Source organism: Peromyscus eremicus, chromosome 7 (genome assembly GCF_949786415.1).
Source record: "Peromyscus eremicus chromosome 7, PerEre_H2_v1, whole genome shotgun sequence".
Lineage (NCBI taxonomy): Eukaryota > Metazoa > Chordata > Mammalia > Rodentia > Cricetidae > Peromyscus > Peromyscus eremicus.
In genome coordinates this window covers 52,984,045-53,003,644 of record NC_081422.1, presented here as the reverse complement: position 1 = coordinate 53,003,644, position 19,600 = coordinate 52,984,045, and the positions used below count along the sequence as shown (strand labels likewise).

Genomic DNA, 19,600 nt, shown 5'->3' with positions numbered 1-19,600 from the left:
GATGACCTTGAACTCCTGATCTTCCTGCCTCCACCTTAGAGTTGTAAGATTACAGTTAGGTACTACCACCCCTGCTGTATGAGGGGCTGGAGGTTGAGCCCAGAGCTTCATACTCGCTAGGGAAGCCCTCAACCGACAGAGCCACGGCCCGGCTCCCAGGCTTTGCTTCTGTCTGGAAGAGGACAGAAGATTCAGAAGCTGGTAACTGTAGGTTTTGGCTTCCTATGGCACATAGCCAGTAGTCCAGGCAGCTGCCTGCTAGGTTTTCCTGCTGGCTGACTGTGGCCCTTTTGTCCGGCAGGAAGTGGTATCCCCAAGGGTGCCTCTGTGAATCGGAGCTGCTGACTCAGCAGCCAGACAGGGAAGCTTTGAGGCCACCAGACTGTGGACTGGAAGCATCTGGAGAGGAAGTGGCTGCCCAGGCCTTCTCCGCAGTGGACTGGGGACAGCCAGGGAAGGGGGTGGCTGGCCAGGAAGCTGGGTTTGGCTGAGGGACTCCCTCTGTGCAGCTTCCTGGCATCGGGAGTGGGGGAAGGTGTGTGTGGATAGGATGGAAGGGCTGTCCCGGGCTACTTGAGGCTAGATAAGATGCCTGGCTGTAGGCAGGATTTTTTTCCAAGAAGGGTAGAAAGGGATTGCTGCAGCTCTGTTCAGTGACAGCTGATGTGACACTGAGAAACTCATGTGTTTGGGTTTGTTTATGTATTTATTTGTTTGTTTCCCCTGCAAAAATGTGACCAAGGCATATAATCTGTCACTGGAGGTGGCCAGGAGGGTATAAAATGTTCATGCTCTTGCTAATCGTCATTAGGTGGGATAGATGGACATGGGTCACATGGCTTGAGCAGGCAACAGTGAAGGATATAAGAAGTGGTGCATGCGGCCGGCCTGAGTGAGGCACCTGGGGGAAGCCAGAGTACAAGCTGAACCCAGGGGAGTCTGGGACACCTCTGGCCTAGGCCTGATCTATCCCAGCACATCACCTCTGGCTCAGCTCTGACAGTGACACCAGCCCCGCCCCTGTCCTCTCTCGTTCCTGCTGGGTCTTGTTGCTTGGTACCCATGCATTAAAGTAGCAGATGTCCCTCCCAAACTCCACATCCATACATCCTGCTGCTCCTAGAACTCTGCCCTGGGCTTTCTGCACACACGCTCCTAACCTAACACACCCTAGACCAAATGCTCCACATTTCCTGTCTCAGTGATCAGGGCTCAGAACCAACCGTCCTGACCGGTGCCTTCCTCATTTCCTACACTCTTTTTTTTTTTTTTTTTTTTAAAGATTTATTTATTTACTTTGTATACAGCATGTATGACCAGAAGAGGGCACCAGATCTCATTACAGATGGTTGTGAGCCACCATGTGGTTGCTGGGAATTGAACTCAGGACCTCTGGAAGAGCAGTCAGTGCTCTTAACCTCTGAGCCATCTCTCCAGCCCCATTTCCTACACTCTTAAGTGCTGTTGTTTCACCCACACCTGCTTTGCCCCTTGGCTGGCTTCTCTCTATTCTGCAGATGCTATCTCATTAGCCCTCTCAATGCCGTTTCTCTATTCCAGAACGCTCAGTGGCTCCCAGCTCCCTTTAGGATAGAGTATACTTTTTTTTTCCTGTTTTTTTGTTTTTGTTTTTGTTTTTTTTTTAAAAGATTTATTTATTTATTATGTATACAGTATTCTGCCTGCATGTGTCCCTGCAGGCCAGAAGAGGGCACCAGATCTCATTACAAGTGGTTGTGAGCCACCATGTGGTTGCTGGGAATTGAACTTGGGACCTCTGGAAGAGCAGTCGGTGCTCTTAACCACTCAGCCATCTCTCCAGCCCTTTTTTTTCCTGTTTTTTCGAGACAGGGTTTCTCTGTGTAGCTTTGGGCCTATCCTGGATCTCGCTCTGTAGACCAGGCTGGCCTTGAACTCACAGAGATCCGCCTGGCTCTGCCTCCCGAGTGCTGGGATTAAAGGTGTGCGCCACAACTGCCTGGCTTAGGATAGAGTATACTTTTCAAGCTGAACCCTGTGTTTCTCTAAAACCTGCTCTTTTACTCTCCCATCAGACCAAGTGACCTGGTCACGGCCTGGACCCCAAGCTCATCAGCCTTGTCTTGCTGGCTGCCTGGCAACTTCTCTCTCAGATTTGGATGGTCCTGAGGAGTTCGGAAGGTGTTGAGGAGGAACTTTGGAGACAAAGGCCTCTCTTCCTCTTCCACAGGCAGGAGCAGCCATCCGCCACGGAGAGCCCAGCTGTCAGCTGCCTCACAGGAAGATGCTGCGTGGATGGCGTGGCCCCAGTGTGGCTGTGTGTATGCGCACGGCCCTGGGAGTGCTGTACTTCTGCCTCACAGGTGAAGGGAAGGGCTTGTGGTCATGGCAGGGCATGGGGATGCCTACTCCTTCCCGGGTTCCTGCTAGGCTAGCTCTGTCATGAAGAATCATACTGATTTCCATCTCTGGATCCACAGGCAACCTTCTTCACCTTAGTCTCTACTTTCCCATCTGTGAAATGGGACTTCAGCTCTGCGTACTACGATAATTCAGGTTCTCGAACACACTGAGTAATCTCTCTTCAGGACCCTTCTACATAGGGCTTCCTCTGCCCAGAATTTTCTGCCCTCAGACAGAGAGGCATGAGTCCACTCTTTATTTTGTTGAAAGCCTTTGCTCAGATGACATGTCCTCAGCATGCTTCCTTGGCTACTTTGTATAAAACAGCATAGCATCCTCTCCCTTCCTATCCTGTGTCCATGACATCCTTCCTAGCATTTCCCTCCACTTGACATATGGTTCTTTGTGTACTGGCTGTTGTTCTCCTGCTCAGAAGACAGAGTCTATCCTCAGGGATGGGATGGATGCTTGCTATGTTGTCAGTGCTCAGTCACCATGATGAGTAAATGAAGGTACTTCCCACATAGTGCTTGGCTAAGTAAATGCCCTCTTTGGGTACGCATTCAACCCATGGAGAAAACAAAGCTGAGTGGCTGGTGCCATCTAGTGGTCACCAGAGGCAACACTCATCTCTAACCCTAAGAGTTGATTTTTTTGTTTATTTTTGTTTGTTTGTTTGAAACAGAGTCTCACTATGTATCCCTGGCTGTCTGGAACTAACTCTATAGACAGGCTGGCCTCCAACTCACAGAAATCCACTTGCCTCTGCCTCCTGAGTGCTGGGATTAAAAGCGTGTGCCTAGCCTGGTTCTCACTTCTTTAGAAAGAAAGGACTTTGGGTGACTTAAGTTCCATGTCCCAGATGTCCCTTGCAAGGGATACCTTGGTTTAGTTGGCAAAGAGGAGAACTAGTCTAAGCTTTCATGGGGTGACTGAAAGATATGCAGGCCCAGCTTCAACCTCTAGACATCACATACTAAGAAAGTGTGGAATTCCTGGTAAAACACTTACCACGGAACAAACACAGTTTACAAAGCCTTCTGTGGGTGCTGTACTCAGTCAGCTTCATTTGAAGGTTGTGCGTCACATATATTGAGTGTGCCTGCTTCCCATGGGTGCCTAGAGTGCTCACCTACTCACTGTGACCCCACACGGCACACTCCCCAGCCCCTTCCTGACTTCTCAGAGTCTCTGAGGGAGAGATGAGTCCAGATAGAGGTGCCTGGCAGGGAAGCTGCTGGGAAGTCGGGGATAGAGGGCACAGGTGGCCACAGAGGAGCCTGTTCCAGGGCCCTTTTCTCTGGGAGGTTTCCTTCAGGATGGAGTCATCTTGGGATTTTATGATTTACATTCTGTTACGTAGTTGCTTTTCTATAGCTGTGACAAAACGCCATGGCCAAGGCAATTTATAAAAGAAGCATTTCATCTGGGGTCTTGTTTAGAGTGTCAGAGGGTGAGTCCATGACCATCATGGCGGAGAATGTGACAGCAGGAAGGCAGGTGTGGCACTGGAGCAGTAGCTGAGAACGTACATCTAATCCACAAGCACAAAGCAGAGCGAGGGATGGCCTGGGCTTTGGAAACCTCAAAGCCCACCCCCAGTGACACACCTCCTCCAACAAGGCCACACCTCCTAATCCTTCCCAAACAGTTCCACCAATGCTGGGGATCAAGCATTCAAACATATGAGCCTATGGGGGCTGTTCTCATTCAAACCACCACGACATTGATAATTCTGACTGCATCTCAGATCTGGCTGGTTCTACCGCCACTCTTCACTTTTTTTTTTTTTTTTTTTTTAAAGACAGGGTCCCACTGTGCAGCCCTGGCTGGCCTAGAACTTGCTATGTAGCTCAGACTGGCTTTGAATTGACAGAGACTCTCCTGCCTCTGCCTCCTGAGCGCTGGGATTGAAACTTTGTATCTGACTCCTATGCTAACCGCCTCCTGTGGCCTTTCCTCCACTGTATCACTTCTTACAAAGACCTCTGAGGTGGCCCCTGACCACTCACCCTCATACTCTCTTACAATATAGTCTCCCTTTGTAGAGGAGCCAGGGTGAACTGCAGGCTTTACTACCCACATGGCATCTAATAACTAGTGCCCTCCTTAGTGCTATGCCCTCAAAGGCAGGGAAACCCCAGGTTTCTTCCAGTGTCTCTCAAAGCCCTGTCTGGCCCGCCTCCAGTGGGATTCCCACTGGGTTACCTTCCCATACGCTCTCACTGGCCCCCTACCTCAGGGCCTTTCTATCTGCTGGTCCCTCTCCCTGGCACCCGCTCTGTGTTTACACAGAGCTCATGCTTCCCACCTTATTTAAAGGCATGGCTGTTCTTTCTTGTATAGAAGTTAAGTATGTTTATTTAGGAAGTGAAGAGAAGAAAAAGTACCCGTGAAGTTCTCTCACCCAAAGACAATCACTAAGAACATGGGGTGTATACTTTCTGTAGGCATCTCTAATTATATGTGTACCTCTAATTACGTGAATAGTATGTATTTGTGGGGAATGCAAGTGACCTGGCAGGTGGAGGGTACCTGCTGGGCTTGAAAGCTTCCTCTTTGCTTTGAGTCCCTGGCTTCTTTTCTTCTTTCTTTCTTTCTCTTTTTCTTTTATGGTACTCCCTCTTTTTATTTTTCTCCTCCCTCCCTCCCTCCCTCCCTCCCTCCCTCCCTCCCTCCTTCCCTCCTTCCCTCCCTCCCTCCGTCCCTCCCTCCTCCCCTCCCTCTTTTGGAACAGAGTAGATCCAAAGCTGGGCAAGTGCTCTAACACAGAGGCACATCCATAGCCCTTCCCCCTCCCCCCCATAGTCTAATCACGAGCTGATAAATATCTGTGTTCATCACAAACTGCCTGTCTCTACCATTAGGATGTAAATAAGCTCTAGTGTGCGACCCGGGTCTTGGGCCTTTTACATTCCTAATTCATGTTGACAGATAGCTGCTCACAATGAGGAGCATAGATCTGGAAGTTACTTTGAGCCTCAGACCTAAAAGGAAGGCTGTGGGAAGCCTAGAGACAGCTGTGGAAGGAGAGAGACCCTGAAAACTCCACCTTTCCTAACTGCCCTGGCCCCTCCGACTCACCCCCAGGAGCTGTGGAGGTCCAGGTCTCTGAAGACCCTGTGGTGGCCCTGGTGGACACTGATGCCACTCTACGCTGCTCCTTTTCCCCGGAGCCCGGCTTCAGCCTGGCACAGCTCAACCTCATCTGGCAGCTGACCGACACCAAACAGCTGGTGCACAGCTTCACCGAAGGCCGGGACCAAGGAAGTGCCTACGCCAACCGCACAGCACTCTTCCCTGACCTGTTGGTACAGGGCAACGCATCCTTGCGGCTGCAGCGTGTCCGAGTAACCGACGAGGGCAGCTACACGTGCTTCGTGAGCATCCGGGACTTTGACAGCGCTGCTGTTAGCCTGCAGGTGGCAGGTGAGTATGGAGAGGGGGCGCCTTCCGCTTCCACCCTTCACTCTCCTGCGTGCAGCCGCTCACACACTGCTGCACCACAAATGCCGCTCCGCTCCGACCAGCCTCGTGCGTCCTTTCTGCCACTGTATCTCCTGCACTGATGTTGGTAACCCCTGCCCTCTGCTACCCTCCAGTACCTTTGCTACTCCAAGTCCAGCATGACTCTGGAGCCCAACAACAACCTGGGGACAAGGGGACGGTCATATGCTCCAGCTCCCAGGGCTGTCCTCGGGTTTCAGTGTTCTGGCAGGGAATACCCTTGACTGGCCATGTGACCACATCGTAGATGGTCAAGGAGCAGGGCTTGTTTGCTGTGCACAGCATGCTTAGGGTGGTGCAGGGTGCTAATGGCACCCACAGATGCCTGATCCTCAACCTGGTGTTGCAGTAGGATGTATACAGTTCAGTCACCATGACAACCCACAGAAGCCCCATGGGTTTTTATTGTTTTGGTCTTAAATGGCACCTTAAAGGGAGGTTATTATAGTCTGTCAATTGCATTTGAAGTTAAAGGAAGTTAGTTCCCTATCTTCAATCTCCCAGACAATGGAGATACCTGAGAGAGATAGAACGATGGGGCAGGGGACTCCAAGTCGTGTGGAGTCAGTCACTGATGGAAGGCCTTCTTGACTCCGCCCCGACTCCAAGGCTGTAGACATTTCTGGGAAGGATGGCGATGCATCTGGGTCAGCAGAAAGTCACGGGACAGGAGAGCCAAAGGAGCTCTGCTGGGGAAGGGGTTTGCTCTTGCTGGAGCTCTTGACAGTCCCATTGTGTCAAGTCTGGACCGCAGGGATGGATGGCTCTGGTCAGACAAGGCCAGCCTGCTGTGAAAAGCAGGTATGAGACTCCATCTGTCTAGGGAGAATGAGAGGGAACACGGCCCGTTGTAGAAGAGGCTGTGGAGCAGCTGGAGAGGCCCCTTACTGTGTTGTCTCTAGGATTCTGACCCAGGAGGCATGGAGGTCTAGGTTCGGAAGATCCTGTGGTGGCCCTGGTGGACAGTGACATCATTCTATGCTGTTCCTCCACCAAGCCTGGCTCCAGCCTGGCACAGTTCAATTTCATTTGGCAACTGATATATACCAAATAGCTTCCCCAAGGTGCACAGCTTCCCCAAGGGCCGGGCCCAGGGCAGGACCTACCCCAAGAGTACAGCTCTCTTCCCTGACCTGCTGGTGTAGGGTAATGTGTTCCTGAGGATACAGTGCACGGATGTAGCTGGTGAGGGCAGCTTCACCAGCTCTGTGGGCATCCTGGACTTTGGCAGTGCTGCTGCTAGCCTGCAGGCAGGTGGCAGTTCAGTACCGGGAGGGAGCGTTTTTCCGCTCCTTACCCAGTCTGCATGCAGCCCATCCGCTGTCCCACTGCTGATTCCACCATCAAAGAAAGCCTCCGAGCTGACTCCTAACTAACAACCCCATGTGTCCTTTTCTCCACTGTGTCTCTTGAGCTGTCACTGACCTCTACCCTTTGCCACCCTCCAGCCCCCTACTCGAAGCCCAGCATGACCCTGGAGCCCAGCAAGGACCTGCGTCCTGGGGACATGGTGACCATCACATGCTCCAGCTACCAGGGCTATCCCGAGGCTGAGGTGTTCTGGAAGGATGGGCAGGGACTGCCCTTGACTGGCAATGTGACCACATCCCAGATGGCCAATGAGCGGGGCTTGTTTGATGTTCACAGCGTGCTGAGGGTGGTGCTGGGTGCTAACGGCACCTATAGCTGCCTGGTACGCAACCCGGTGTTGCAGCAAGACACTCACGGCTCAGTCACCATCACAGGTAAGGGGAGGGGGTTAGCTGAGGAAGGACTAAGGGAGCAGCTAACCCTTTTCTAGGCCCTAAGCTGGAATATCAATATAAAAATACTCATTTTCATGTAGATTTCAAGCATCCCAAAGCCTCCCCAGTGAGAAGTCTTTAAAGTACTTGCTCTCTTAAGCTGATGAAAATCATTTATAATGTTTGTTCTCCTGAGCATGCTTGCCACGGCACTTATGCCTCTAACTTACAGGGACCACAAAGTACCTGCCTGGAATCTAGAGGGGTGGGTAGAATTCTGGACAGCCATGAGGCTTGCTTAGAGACATGGTGAATGAGGGTGTGCTTTCTAGGGGTCACTTCTTTCATGTGAAGGAATTACAATTGCGAACCCCTGGGAGACCATGGGGCCTCCCAGGTGGATCCCACTCACCTGGGTCAAGGGCAGCCCTTCTCCCTGCAGACTAGAGTGCCACAGTTGATGGCCAGAGTTGTCTCTACTGCCCCCATGTGGTCAAATGCTAGATTGAGCCTCTAATATTGGAGAAGTCCGTCTGACTGGTTTCCAAGTCAGCACTAGTCCAGGTAGGCACCTTCAGCGCTTGAGGCTGTAAAGAGGGCTCAGGCTCCCCTTCATGCCAAGGTGGACAGTCACCCTCTGTGTTTGCCCATGACATGTCTCAGCTCAGTCCTTTGGTAGGCCTGTGTGCTGGGTCTAGCTCCCGAGGCCCTACCTCTGGGCCATGTGAGCTTTCCCAGGGACCTTCTACAGCTCTGAGATCAGGAAGCAGGTTGTCCATCACCGGTCCTTGTCTTTTCTCTTCCCACAACTTCTGCCTGACGCCCGCAGCCCACCCAGCTCTTTACTTCCGATGGTTGCCGGTGTCTGTGTAAACCTTAGGCTTCTCTGTAGAGAGCATCATCATCTAAGGGAGTCCCTTCCTGCTCTCTCATGTTCTGAGTACCACCTTGATCTTGTAGAGAACACCATGGGGGGGGGGGGGAATGTTTCACTGAGGCTCGAGAGATGGCTCAGTGATTAAGAACGCTTGCTGCTTTATCCTGAAGACCAGGGTTTACATCCCAGCACCCATATCAGGTGGCTCCCAAGTGTCTCTAACTCCGAGTGATCAGATGCCGTTTTCTGGCCTTGGTGGGTACCCTCACATACATGTGTGAACGCACACGCACAATCAATCCTTTTTAAAAAGTCAAAGCAGTTTGTTCACAAGAAAGACCTAGAAATGCGGGATGAGATGGGCACACATGTGAAGGTTTTATCAGGAAGGACAGAGGACTCATGGCGATCTTGCACCAGGGGGCACTGGGCTGTCTGTAGTACTGATGCTGTAAAGCAAGGGTTTGTATGTGGAAAGAATATTTGCCCCACTTCAGAGAACATTCTTTATACCTCAGTAGCTAGCACTGAAAGGATTTCATTTGGGCCAGCGTTACCAAGCACAGTTCATACGAGAAACTGAGGCCCAGTGAACAGGGACTCTCCCCACACCATAGGCTAACACACATTTTGGGGGCCAGACACTTTGAAAATTAGACAGGTGATAAAGGCAATGGTTTGCCCCCAGCTTGGAGGGTCCCCAGCCTCTCTGAACTCTGTCTGAGGACCACTTTGGCTCCTGGTTCCCACATTCTGCAGCAAGCAGATGACCCAGGATCTGAATCAGCACTGGCCTCTTGGCCCACTTTTCCCTCGTCCCCGCGGCTGGCCTCCTGTTTCATTAGAGCGGAGCCGGCTTACCTTGGAGCCCTTGGCCTGCATTTTGCTCCGGGCAGCTCTGCCTTGTACAGCATTCTGGGATTTCGATGCTCAGTCCTCTAGCTGCTCTCCCTTACCTGATGGGGGTGAGTGACATTGAGTGTGCTGGGCTAGGCCTCTCTGGAGAGGGTTTTCTGGATCAAAAACTGTAGATATAGGTCTGAGCCCCAGTTGACTGTGTCCTTTGCTAAGGAATGAAGGAAGTCTGACCATGTTTCAGGCAGTTGAGGGGCGAACACAGGGAGACTTTCCTTTGAGTCATTCATTTATACTAATTGTATACTTAATAGACTCATTATGACAGTTCCTACATGTATAGAATGCATTTTGATGATATTCACCTCTAATACCATTTCATGTCCCCCTTTCATTCCTGCCGAGTCCCTTCCTCCACCCAACTAGTCCCCTCCTGTTTTCATTATTCTAAAACCTTATTTATTGTGTGTGTATAAAGGTCAAAGGACAACTTTCGGGAACCGGTTCTCTCCATCCACCATGGCTTCTGGGGCTAGAGCTCAGGTTGTCAGGCATTCAGAGCAGACTCTTCCCAGCTGAGCCATCGTGGCATGCCCCTCCCATTTTAACGTCTATTTTTTTGTGACACAATGACTTCCATGAGGATTGCTTCCAGGAGCACAAGTGGGGGATCGGCTATAGGAGCTTGGGCACTTTATCCAGAGGTTACATCACTGAAGAAAATGTCTCCCCCTCCCCTAGCAACCATTGGCTGCCTGTAGCTCTTCAGGGAGCGGTGGAGTCCCTTGAGTATTTCTGCTGCTCTGCCCTGTCCACGGCCGTAGGAACCTTGTCTTGAAATTTCCAGAGGTCTCTCACAAGTGCTCCAGGCTGGCCCAGCTGTCTGCCTCAGCTGTGGCCTTCTGCTCCTCTTCTGCTTTCCCAGATGATGGCTTCTTCAGATTCCAGGGTCCAGAGCAGCCGTGTGCCTTACCCTAAGCCCGTCCCTGTGGAAAGCATGTCTGCTGCAAAGGACTTACCACAGTTCCTCTGGGCCTGGGCCGCTGCAGGTGCAGGGTGTAGGGCCCTGCTGCTTGTGTGCTCCAGAGGCTGCTGATGCCCTGGCTGCATGTTGTCCCCAAAGAGCAAAAAGATTAGATTTTTTTTCCCCCTCCAGGGCTCTGCGCAGCACCCAGTATGGCACTAAGCTGAGGGTGGGATCTATGCTGGAGTCATGTGGGGATGCGGTTAGATCACCTGCTGGCCTCAACCTCACCTTGAGCTCCTCGACCTCCACTCATTCTCTTGACATGATGTATCTAACAGGGGTAGCCTCAGGGCTGCACGTGACTATTCCCTTGGTGAGGCTCCCCCAGATCTGACTCTCACCCCAGGCCCTCAGCTGTGTTTAGAACTAGGCACACGTTCTGTAAAGAGACAGAGAATGAATACTTGGTGGGCCATGTGCCGTCTTTCTGCTGATGATTTTATTTATTTGTTTGTTTATCAGTCTGTTTATTGTTGGCAGGACAGGATCTCATTGTCTCAGTTGACCTTGAACTCAATCTGTAATGAGGATGACCTTGAGTTTCTTATTCTCCCACCTCTACCTTCTTAGTTCTGGGATCACAGGTAGCATGGGAACCCATGCCCAGTTTATATCGATGGTGCTGGGAATCGAACCCCAGGCTCCATGTATTCTAGGCAAGCACTCTACCAACGGAGCCACATCCCCAGAACACTGTAGCTTTTCTTTCTGGTCTTCTTTGTTTCTTTTCTTCTTCTGAAAGACCCTAGCCCTTCAGGCTTACACCCCCAAGCCTCAGAAAGAGAGCAACTTCAAGCACCAGGACATGAGAAACTAAAAATCTAGTTCCCAGGGCAACCTGACTCAGCCACTACTCAATCACCCCTGTAACAATATAACAATGTAAAAAGATTTCTGTTGGGGCTGGAGAGATGGCTCAGAGGTTAAGAGCACTGGCTCTTCTTCCAGAGGTCCTGAGTTCAATTCCCAGCAACCACATGGTGGCTCACAACCATCCGTAATGAGATCTGGTGCCCTCTTCTGGCCTGCAAGCCTACATGTAGACAGAATATTGTATACATAATAAATAAATAAATCTTTAAAAAAAAAAAAAAAAAAAAAAAAAAAAAAGATTTCTGTTAAGAGATGTGCTCAACTGTGACTGGGATAGTTGCAGGTGTTCCAGGAAGGACCACCGTGACCTGTGTGTAAGCTCCACTCCCGCCCTGATACCCCCCTTGAGGTTTACGTAACTGTACCCCCTCTGTGATCACCCTGTGATCAGACCATGAAATTGTATGGGAATTGTAATCTTACGGGTTTTATGGGTTTTTCCTTTAAAAGCCCTTATGGGGCTGCAGTAAGATGCGACTCTTGCTCTTTGGAGCAGAGTTTGCCCATCTGTACAGATGTTTCTTTAATAAAATCCTCGTGCTGTTGCATCAACTGGACTGGAGTCTGGGTTCTTGGGACGCCCACCTGAGACCCTAAATTTTCGGGTCCAACACTTCTTTTTTTCTTTATCCTTTCTTTTTGTAGCTCTTCACAAAAATAAAAGCTAATACTAGCTAGCTCATAGATCGTTAAAAACAGGCCACCATCTGGCTCATGGGCTGCAGCTGGCTGAGGTCTGACCCTCAGGGTGATGTAAACCAGGAGGGGACGGCAGCCATCAGGGAGGCCTCTGGAGAGGTGGCTCTTAGGCCAGGTGGGGAATTTGGGCATCCCTGCTAGGAAGGGGAAATGACAGGGACTCTGCAGAGGCTGGGAGGAGTCAGGGACTCTGTGGAGAATGGCTGAAAGGAGGCTTCCTGGCGTCAGACAGAAAAGCTGGGAGACTAGAAGCTGGGTCAGCTGAGAGAGCCTTGAGCCACTCTTAGTGAGATTATCCTTAGCCAGTGGGCCCTAGCCATGGTTATTAATCACCTTCCGGCTTCTTAGCTCCACTGCTCCCGCTCCTTCTGGGGCATGTTCCCATCACCCCTAGCCGCAGTGGCAGGGTTTGGTAGGGTGAATGGAGCTATGGCCGTGGGAGCCTGAGTGAGCTTCATTCACCTTTGTGGGGTACAGTGAGACTAGGAAACCCTGTTCACACCTTGGAACAAGATGGTCTCATTCTTCTGTCTTCTTCCAGGGCAGCCTATGACATTCCCCCCTGAGGCTCTGTGGGTGACTGTGGGGCTCTCTGTCTGTCTTGTGGTACTGCTGGTGGCCCTGGCCTTCGTGTGCTGGAGAAAGATCAAGCAGAGCTGTGAGGAGGAGAATGCAGGTGAGTGAGAGTGACTCGTGTGTGTGTGTGTGTGTGTGTGTGTGTGTGTGTGTGTATACACATGCAGGTGCGCACATGTGCATACATGCCCACATGTCTTAGGGCATGTCACTGTTTTAGTTTATTGGGTGCAGCTGTAAGAGAATACCCGAGACAGGTTCCAGTAAAAAACAGAAATTTACTGGCTTATGTTTCTCACGCTGGGAGTATCATATCCAGGCAGCAGGGAGAGCAGAGAAATCACTTGTGACGGAAGAATGAAGACTGGAGTTTGGAACTTCAGCACCCACATAAATGTCTAGTGGGCATGGCAGTTTGTCTGTAATTCCAGCTCCTAGAAGAAGACAGGGCTTCCCCTGATCAAACTGATCAGCTAGACTAGCCATATCAGTGAACTCTGGATTCGATTGAGAGACCCTGCCTTAATGAATAACATGGAGAGGGATCAAGGAAGACTCCTGATATCAGCCTTGGGCCTCCACATACATGTGCGCTCACAAGTGCACCCACACACATGTAAACAGGCATGCATGAATACCACACACTCAGACACAGGCACAAAGTAACTAAGTCAATGCCATATCCAGGCACCAGCATCTGGTGAGGCCTTACTGATCATTGGTGGAAAGTGAGAGGGCAAAGGTCACAGAGCCAGTGCTGTCTGCAAGGGTGGACCTGCCAGAGCCTAATCACCCCTTAGAAGTGTCGCCTCTTTAGAAAGAAATTAATTTAAAATGAAAATTTACTTTAAATTTAAAGTTTTTGTGTATGGGTGTTTTGCCTGCATGTATGCCTGGCACTGGGGTTACAGGGTATTGATTATTAGTTGTCATGTGGGTGCTGAGAACAGAATCAATCTTGTTCTCTGCAAGAGCAGACGGTGCTCTGAACTACTGAGCCATTTCTCCAGCCCAGAAGTCCCGCCCCCTGATATTGTTTGATGATGGCTAATTTCAGTGTGCATTTGGGAGGGAACAGACATTCAAACCTAGCAGCTGCTGTGTCCGTGACAGAATGAACGGGAAGGGGGTGCACAGAGGGCCCTAGCCTGAGACCTCGTGGCTAACTGTTCTCTGAATCAGTGTTCACCTGCCTGTCAGGGCATGAGCTTGGCAGATGGGCGTAAACAAGAGTGTGAGTTGTCACGAAGATGGTGGTGTGTAAGGCTGCAGTGTGACAGGGGATGAGTATGTCTGTGCAAACAAGTATGGAACTGAGTGTGTAAGTCTCGTTGGGTGTGTCTGTGAGTGAGAAAAGGTTTAGAGCCTTGTGAGGATTTAGTTGGTGTGTCCCCAGAAAGAGTGTGTGTCTTCCTCGGAGTGGAAGTATTCAGAGCCTCATGGCGCTACCTTCTGCTGGTGAGGGGGGTTGTGAATTGGTATTGGTGATTGTAGATGGGTGAGTGGACATTGGGTGGCACAGGAATAGACGGAGGTATGAGAGCAGACAGGTAGTAGAGGCCGGAAGGTGCCTAGGTATGGGGAAGAAGTGAGGAGAGTTTGGTCAGTTGTGGGTAAGTGATGCTTGTGACTTTGATGGTTAAGTGGGCTGTGTGTGCCTGGAGAGGATGGATGGACAGGCAGAAGTGGGGTGCGGAGGGACTGGGAGATAGATGACAGTCAGTAAAGTACCTGCTTTACAAGCATGAGGACCGCAGTGGATCCCCAGCACCCACGTAAGTCTGGCAGGGCAGCTTGCTTCTGTAACACTGGGGGTTAGGGGGACCGGAGGATCCCTAACGTTCACTGGGCAGCCAGTCTAGCTGAACCAGTGAGCTCCGTGTTTAATGAGGAACCCTGTCTCAAAAAATAAGGTGGAGAGTGATTGAGGGAGACACCCGATGCCAACCTCTGGCTTTCATGTGCACACACGCACACATGCACATATTCACACCGTACACACACACATACAAAAATAAACGAAGTGGGGTGCAGATGTGATGTTGGCAGGGTTGCGAGTGAGTGGGTGTGGAGTCATAGGCTGGGTGGGTAGAAAGCTTGATAAGTGGTCCCTGGCCAGATAAGTGCTGGGCTTCCTGCTGGGGCCCTTCCATCCTATCCTAGGTTCGGCTCTGCTCTGGTCTCAAGCTCCAACCCTGAATTCAGCATTCAGACCAGAAGTCCAATTTGCTCAGTCCCCAGGTGTGGAGGTGTGGGAAAGACAACCCTGAGAAAGTTTGTGATTCTCCCTTCTAGGTGCTGAGGACCAGGATGGGGATGGAGAAGGATCCAAGACGGGTGAGTCTGGCCCTCTTAACTGGGGGGGGGGGGGGGGGGGCGGCATCCGGGATGGGAGACAGGACTTCATGCTCTGAGGTTGGAATGAAGTACCGTCTGATGGAGCCCCCAACACAGGGAAGGTCTGGAGGCAGAACACCAGCCTACCACAGGAGTCTCCTGCCTACCCTAACCCATCCATCAGGACTGTAGCAACTGGGTGCTTCCCAGGGGTGGGCGGAGGGCTGCAGGAGAGGGGCAGTGCCTTATCGACAAAGGAGCCTTCGGCAAATAACTCTCTTGGGCCTATTTTTCCCATATCTGAAAAATGGGCATGAGAACAGGTCTCTAGGTTTTTCTGGGTTGTGTTAGATGAGATAGTCTATATAATAGAAGACAGTACCGTGCTTGGTGTCTAGTTAAGAGCGTACAGTGGTGCCCTATTGTGATAAAGCGGACAACTGTGGACAGTTCTTAGAGGCTATGAACACTAATGAAGCGCTTTGCTCCTCCGGGCTTTGGTGTTTCACATGTAAAATACCATCTTGGCCCTGTTCTGGTGGCACCTGAGAGTTGCAGTGTGACAAGGAATGACGGTCTTGGGCTGAGATCTGGTTTTAGGGTGGGTGTTGAGGTCCTAGTGCCCTACAGCTGCAGGAGTGACCAGGAGTGACCAAGCTGAGAAAAGCAAGTTTCCCATGAGCCATCTTGGACTGTTCCAGTTGACACCAGCTTCCTTCCCACCCCCATAGAAGGCAGGACAGGAGTGATGCCTGGGGACGGCTATAAATCACGCCAATTAGTTCTCCACCTGTTTGGTGCTTGTGTGGCAGGCATGGAGATGGGCCTGGGATGGAGCCTCATTTCTCATGCTCAGAGGCAGATGTTGGCAGAGAGGGGAAGGAAGGAAGGGAGGGAGGGAGGGAGGGAGGGAGGAAGGGGATGGGAGGGAGAGGAGAGAGGATGGGCTAGAGAGTTAGTCAGCCTCTAGGCCATGTGACTCTGGGCCTCTGGAGGCACCTGCAACCATGCCAGCCTCCCTTGATCCTGATTTCACCTCATTTATGATCTGGGTTCTGTGTGCTGCCACATCTCCAGCTTGTCTGGGGACAGGTGCCTGTCCCCATTCTGTAGTAATAGGGGCCTGAGATTCAGAGAGGGAGGACACATGGGACTTACTCAGAGACGGTGGAGGTGGGACTTGTGAAGTGAGGCTTGGGCTAGCTCTCTGGGCCTCCTCCCCCGGCACTGTGATGGTGCCCCCAGACTGCCCATCCCTGCCCATTCCTTCTGCGTTCTCACCCTTACTGCTTCCTCTGCCCTGCCTCCATAGGGCTTTTCTCGTATCACAAGCCCCTTCCTTTTTTTCAGCTCTGCGGCCTCTGAAGCACTCTGAAAACAAAGAAGGTAATGATATATTGCCTGAAATGGAATGTGTGTGTGTGTGTGTGTGTGTGTGTGTGTCTGTGTAGGAAGCTGGGGAGCGGGGCAATCATCATCACCCTTCCGCTACTGACCTGTGCTTCCTCCCCAGAAGAATAGCATCCACTCACCTCCTGGAGAGATGGTGGAGGGTGGAGGAACCAGGTCCCAGCTCCTCCAATAGGCTTACCTGCACCAGGCAGGTAGCCTGGGGGCCTGGATTCTGTCCCCTGCAACATGAAGCTTCCATCCTTGGGTCCAAAGGGTTGCTGTGGCTGCCATGCCCCCCTCCAGAGGCAAAGGATGAGAAGGAGGGCAGGGAACATCTTTCTAGGGCTTGGCCAAAAATAGCTCCTGTCACTTTAGATACATCCCATTGGGCAGAGCCTAGTCACGTGACCTGTTTCTCAGGTGAGGCTAGAAATGTAGCATTCATCTGGGCAGCCACGTTTCTGGCGCAGAGGAGGTGGCTAGTCAGTACGACAGTTGTTACTACTCACATGCACGGGTTCACTAGGAAGCACAGGAAATGAGAGGTCTCCTCCCTGTCATTGGAAAGTAGTGAGCAACAAAGAGTGAAGCCCTGCTGATGATAATGTCGGCCGGGTGTCTGAAGAGGGAGTTGCTGCCCCGAGTAGCCTCATAGGTGAAACAATAAGCTTCCCTGCTCCCCAGGGAGGTACCCTGGCTCTAGTCTGTGTCCAAGATGGATGGCTGCAGAGGCAGGCTATGACAGCTCCTTTCCTGAGGACACAGACAGAACCCAAAGGAAGGAAGAGCATGCCCAAGGCCTTCTAAACTGCTGGTGCAAGCTGGGATGTGGAGCGGGGCCAGGGGTGTCAGACTTGGATGTTCTTCAGTAGGGAGGCAAAGTCAGAGGGAGAAGGCTCCCTGCAACGTTACTCTCCAGGTCATTAGGATGGGAAGAGGCATTCCTGCCAGAGGAGGGAATTGGGCCAGGCCTTGAAGGGTGAGTCAGATGGACCAAGCAGGCCAGTGGGAGGGAGTGTGTGGGGTGACTCTCCCACCTGGCTCCTGTGTACGTACTGGCCTCCAGTGTAGTGGTGTAAGAAGACACATTCCTTATTCTACCTGTCCTGTACACATATTAGCCTCCAGGAGAGTGGCTAGGGGTGCACACCCCCAACCTGGATCTGTGACTTCAGATGTGTCCCCAGGAGTAGAACTTCCAGCTTCTAATGCATTTTCCCCCTTTTCCTCTCATCCTACCATGAAATGCAGATGATGGACAAGAAATAGCCTGACTGGGAGCTGCTGCCTTTCCCAGGTGGGGGACCCACCCTCTGGCTGTGTTGAGCCTCAATGTGAGCCCTGCCCCAGTGCATGGGTTCTGCTCTGGGGGTCTCCCCATTCTCCAAAGGATCTGGTACATAGGCCACCTACAGCCTTATTTCTCTGATGGACTCAATTCCCATCATCCTGAAGCCTTATTTTCCCGGTGACACGATACATGAACCATCCTGCGGCCTTATTTCTTATGGACATGACACACAGACCGCTCCACCTCAACGTTCCTCCAGAGTCATCCAGTGACCTTGTTTCTCCAGTGACACTACACATGAACCTTCCTTCGGCCTTGTTCCTCATGGACACACGCAAACCATCCCCACCTCCTTGCTCCTCCAAAGCCACACAGACCGTGTAACTGCTGTTATTCTCCAAGGCACATAACTATTCAGACGAACCCCTGCCTTATTTATCTGAAGCCAGATGCATGGTCACCTCTTGGTTTCCCCATGGCCCTGGTACATCTTGCTTACCGCCCCTCAGCCTTTGTTCTGACTAGTGTGGATCCCATCTCTTCAGCATCTCCAAGTCTTCATCCTGACTCACCTGCCCTGGGCTTGGCTTTGGTTATCTCCCTCCCTGGCTAAGTGTGATGGGGGCACACTCCCTATCTATCCGCACAGGTACATTGATACTCGGAGCTGCACGTGCTGGAACACGTACAGACTTGCCTTGTGTGGTCTGCTCTGGCTGCCCTGGGCTGTGCCCATTCTCCCCACAGGAAGCTGGTACTGGCTGCCCTGGTTCTCAGGGCCCCTCACGGGGTCGGCCTTTATCCCTGTGCTTTCCCATGTTTGGAATCTTTGTTACTTTTACTTTCCTAGTAAATTAATGTCTGTAGAGCAACCACGGGGGTCAGCACTGTGCTGGGTGCCAAGGGCCTGCAGAAAAATCAGAGTCCCTTGCCTCTAGACCTTACCTTCCAGCGGGAAATGGCCTTGCTTCCTACTGTACCCACCTGTGCCCACAGTTTCTGGATACCTCACCCTCAGCCCACACTATTCCTGACCCAGGGCCTGGGGTAGAGGCAGAAACCCGGAGAAAGCACAGTCCTTTGCCATACCTGGAGAACTGGGTGTTTTCTAGAATCTTTCTAGATGTGGACTGGAAGGCAGGTGGCCACAGCCATTCAGACCTGGATGGGGATAGCAGCCTATGTCATACTGGGACCTCCTCAACAGCTGGAGCCTGGGAAAGGCCAAGGCCAGGCCAAGAGGGCCTGAGGAAAGAAAGGACTGCTCCTTACTTACCATGGTGCTATTCTGGAGCTGGGGCTTGTACCTGGCTTGTCTCTGACAGTCCTGCCTTCTGGCAAAGCAGACCTTCTGGTGTCCCCTGGAGGCATCTCTCCCACCCCAGTACTGCAGAATGTGAGGATAATTTAAAGATGGACTCTGGCTAGGTGTGGTGGTGCACACCTTTAATCCCAGCACTTGGGAGGCAAAGGCAGGAGGATCTCTGAGTTCCAGGCTAGCCTGGTCTACAGAGTGTCTTTCAGGATAACTGGGGCAACACAGAGAAACCATCTCAAAAGACACAACAAAAAATAAACATGGGACTCTGTAAACTGGGTGTATTTTGGGAGAAATAAATGCCTCTGTCTTTCAATAGCTTCTTGCCTGTGATATCTGTGAAACAGTGGGGCGGCTTGGCGCTAGGAGGGAGGAACCTGTCCTGGGCATTTCAGGCTGGGGTAGGGCTACCTGCTTCACCATGAAAGCATTTTCTCCACTGTGGTTCCCACTTCTCAAGCTTCTGTTGAGCTGAGGAGAAAAACACAACACAACACAACACAACACACACACACACACACACACACACTATTCCTGGCTGACCCCAGTGGAATGGGAACTAGCTCAGGACCTGGCTCTGCTTTGTGACACTGAGCAGGACATTGACTTTTGGGGCTTACTTCTGGAGACCTTCCACTTGGGAAGTCTGAGAGGACAGTGAACTTGGAGGACAAACAGATTTCCAGAGAGCCAGGTTCAGGGATAGGGGAGTCTGCAGAAT

The 19,600-nt window shown here is 51.5% G+C and overlaps 1 protein-coding gene across 1 annotated transcript; it reads left to right on the top strand.

Annotated features, from left to right (window-relative positions):
* Positions 1–2,062: 2,062 nt before the first annotated feature.
* On the top strand, positions 2,063–19,195 carry Cd276 (CD276 molecule). Its single transcript, XM_059267998.1, is given in 11 exon segments — positions 2,063–2,342; positions 5,473–5,807; positions 5,985–6,024; positions 6,027–6,287; positions 6,822–6,952; positions 6,954–7,146; positions 7,338–7,634; positions 12,507–12,641; positions 14,837–14,878; positions 16,229–16,264; positions 17,522–19,195. Coding segments are annotated over 11 exon segments (1,572 nt in total). The 5' UTR covers positions 2,063–2,263; the 3' UTR covers positions 17,545–19,195.
* Positions 19,196–19,600: the final 405 nt, after the last annotated feature.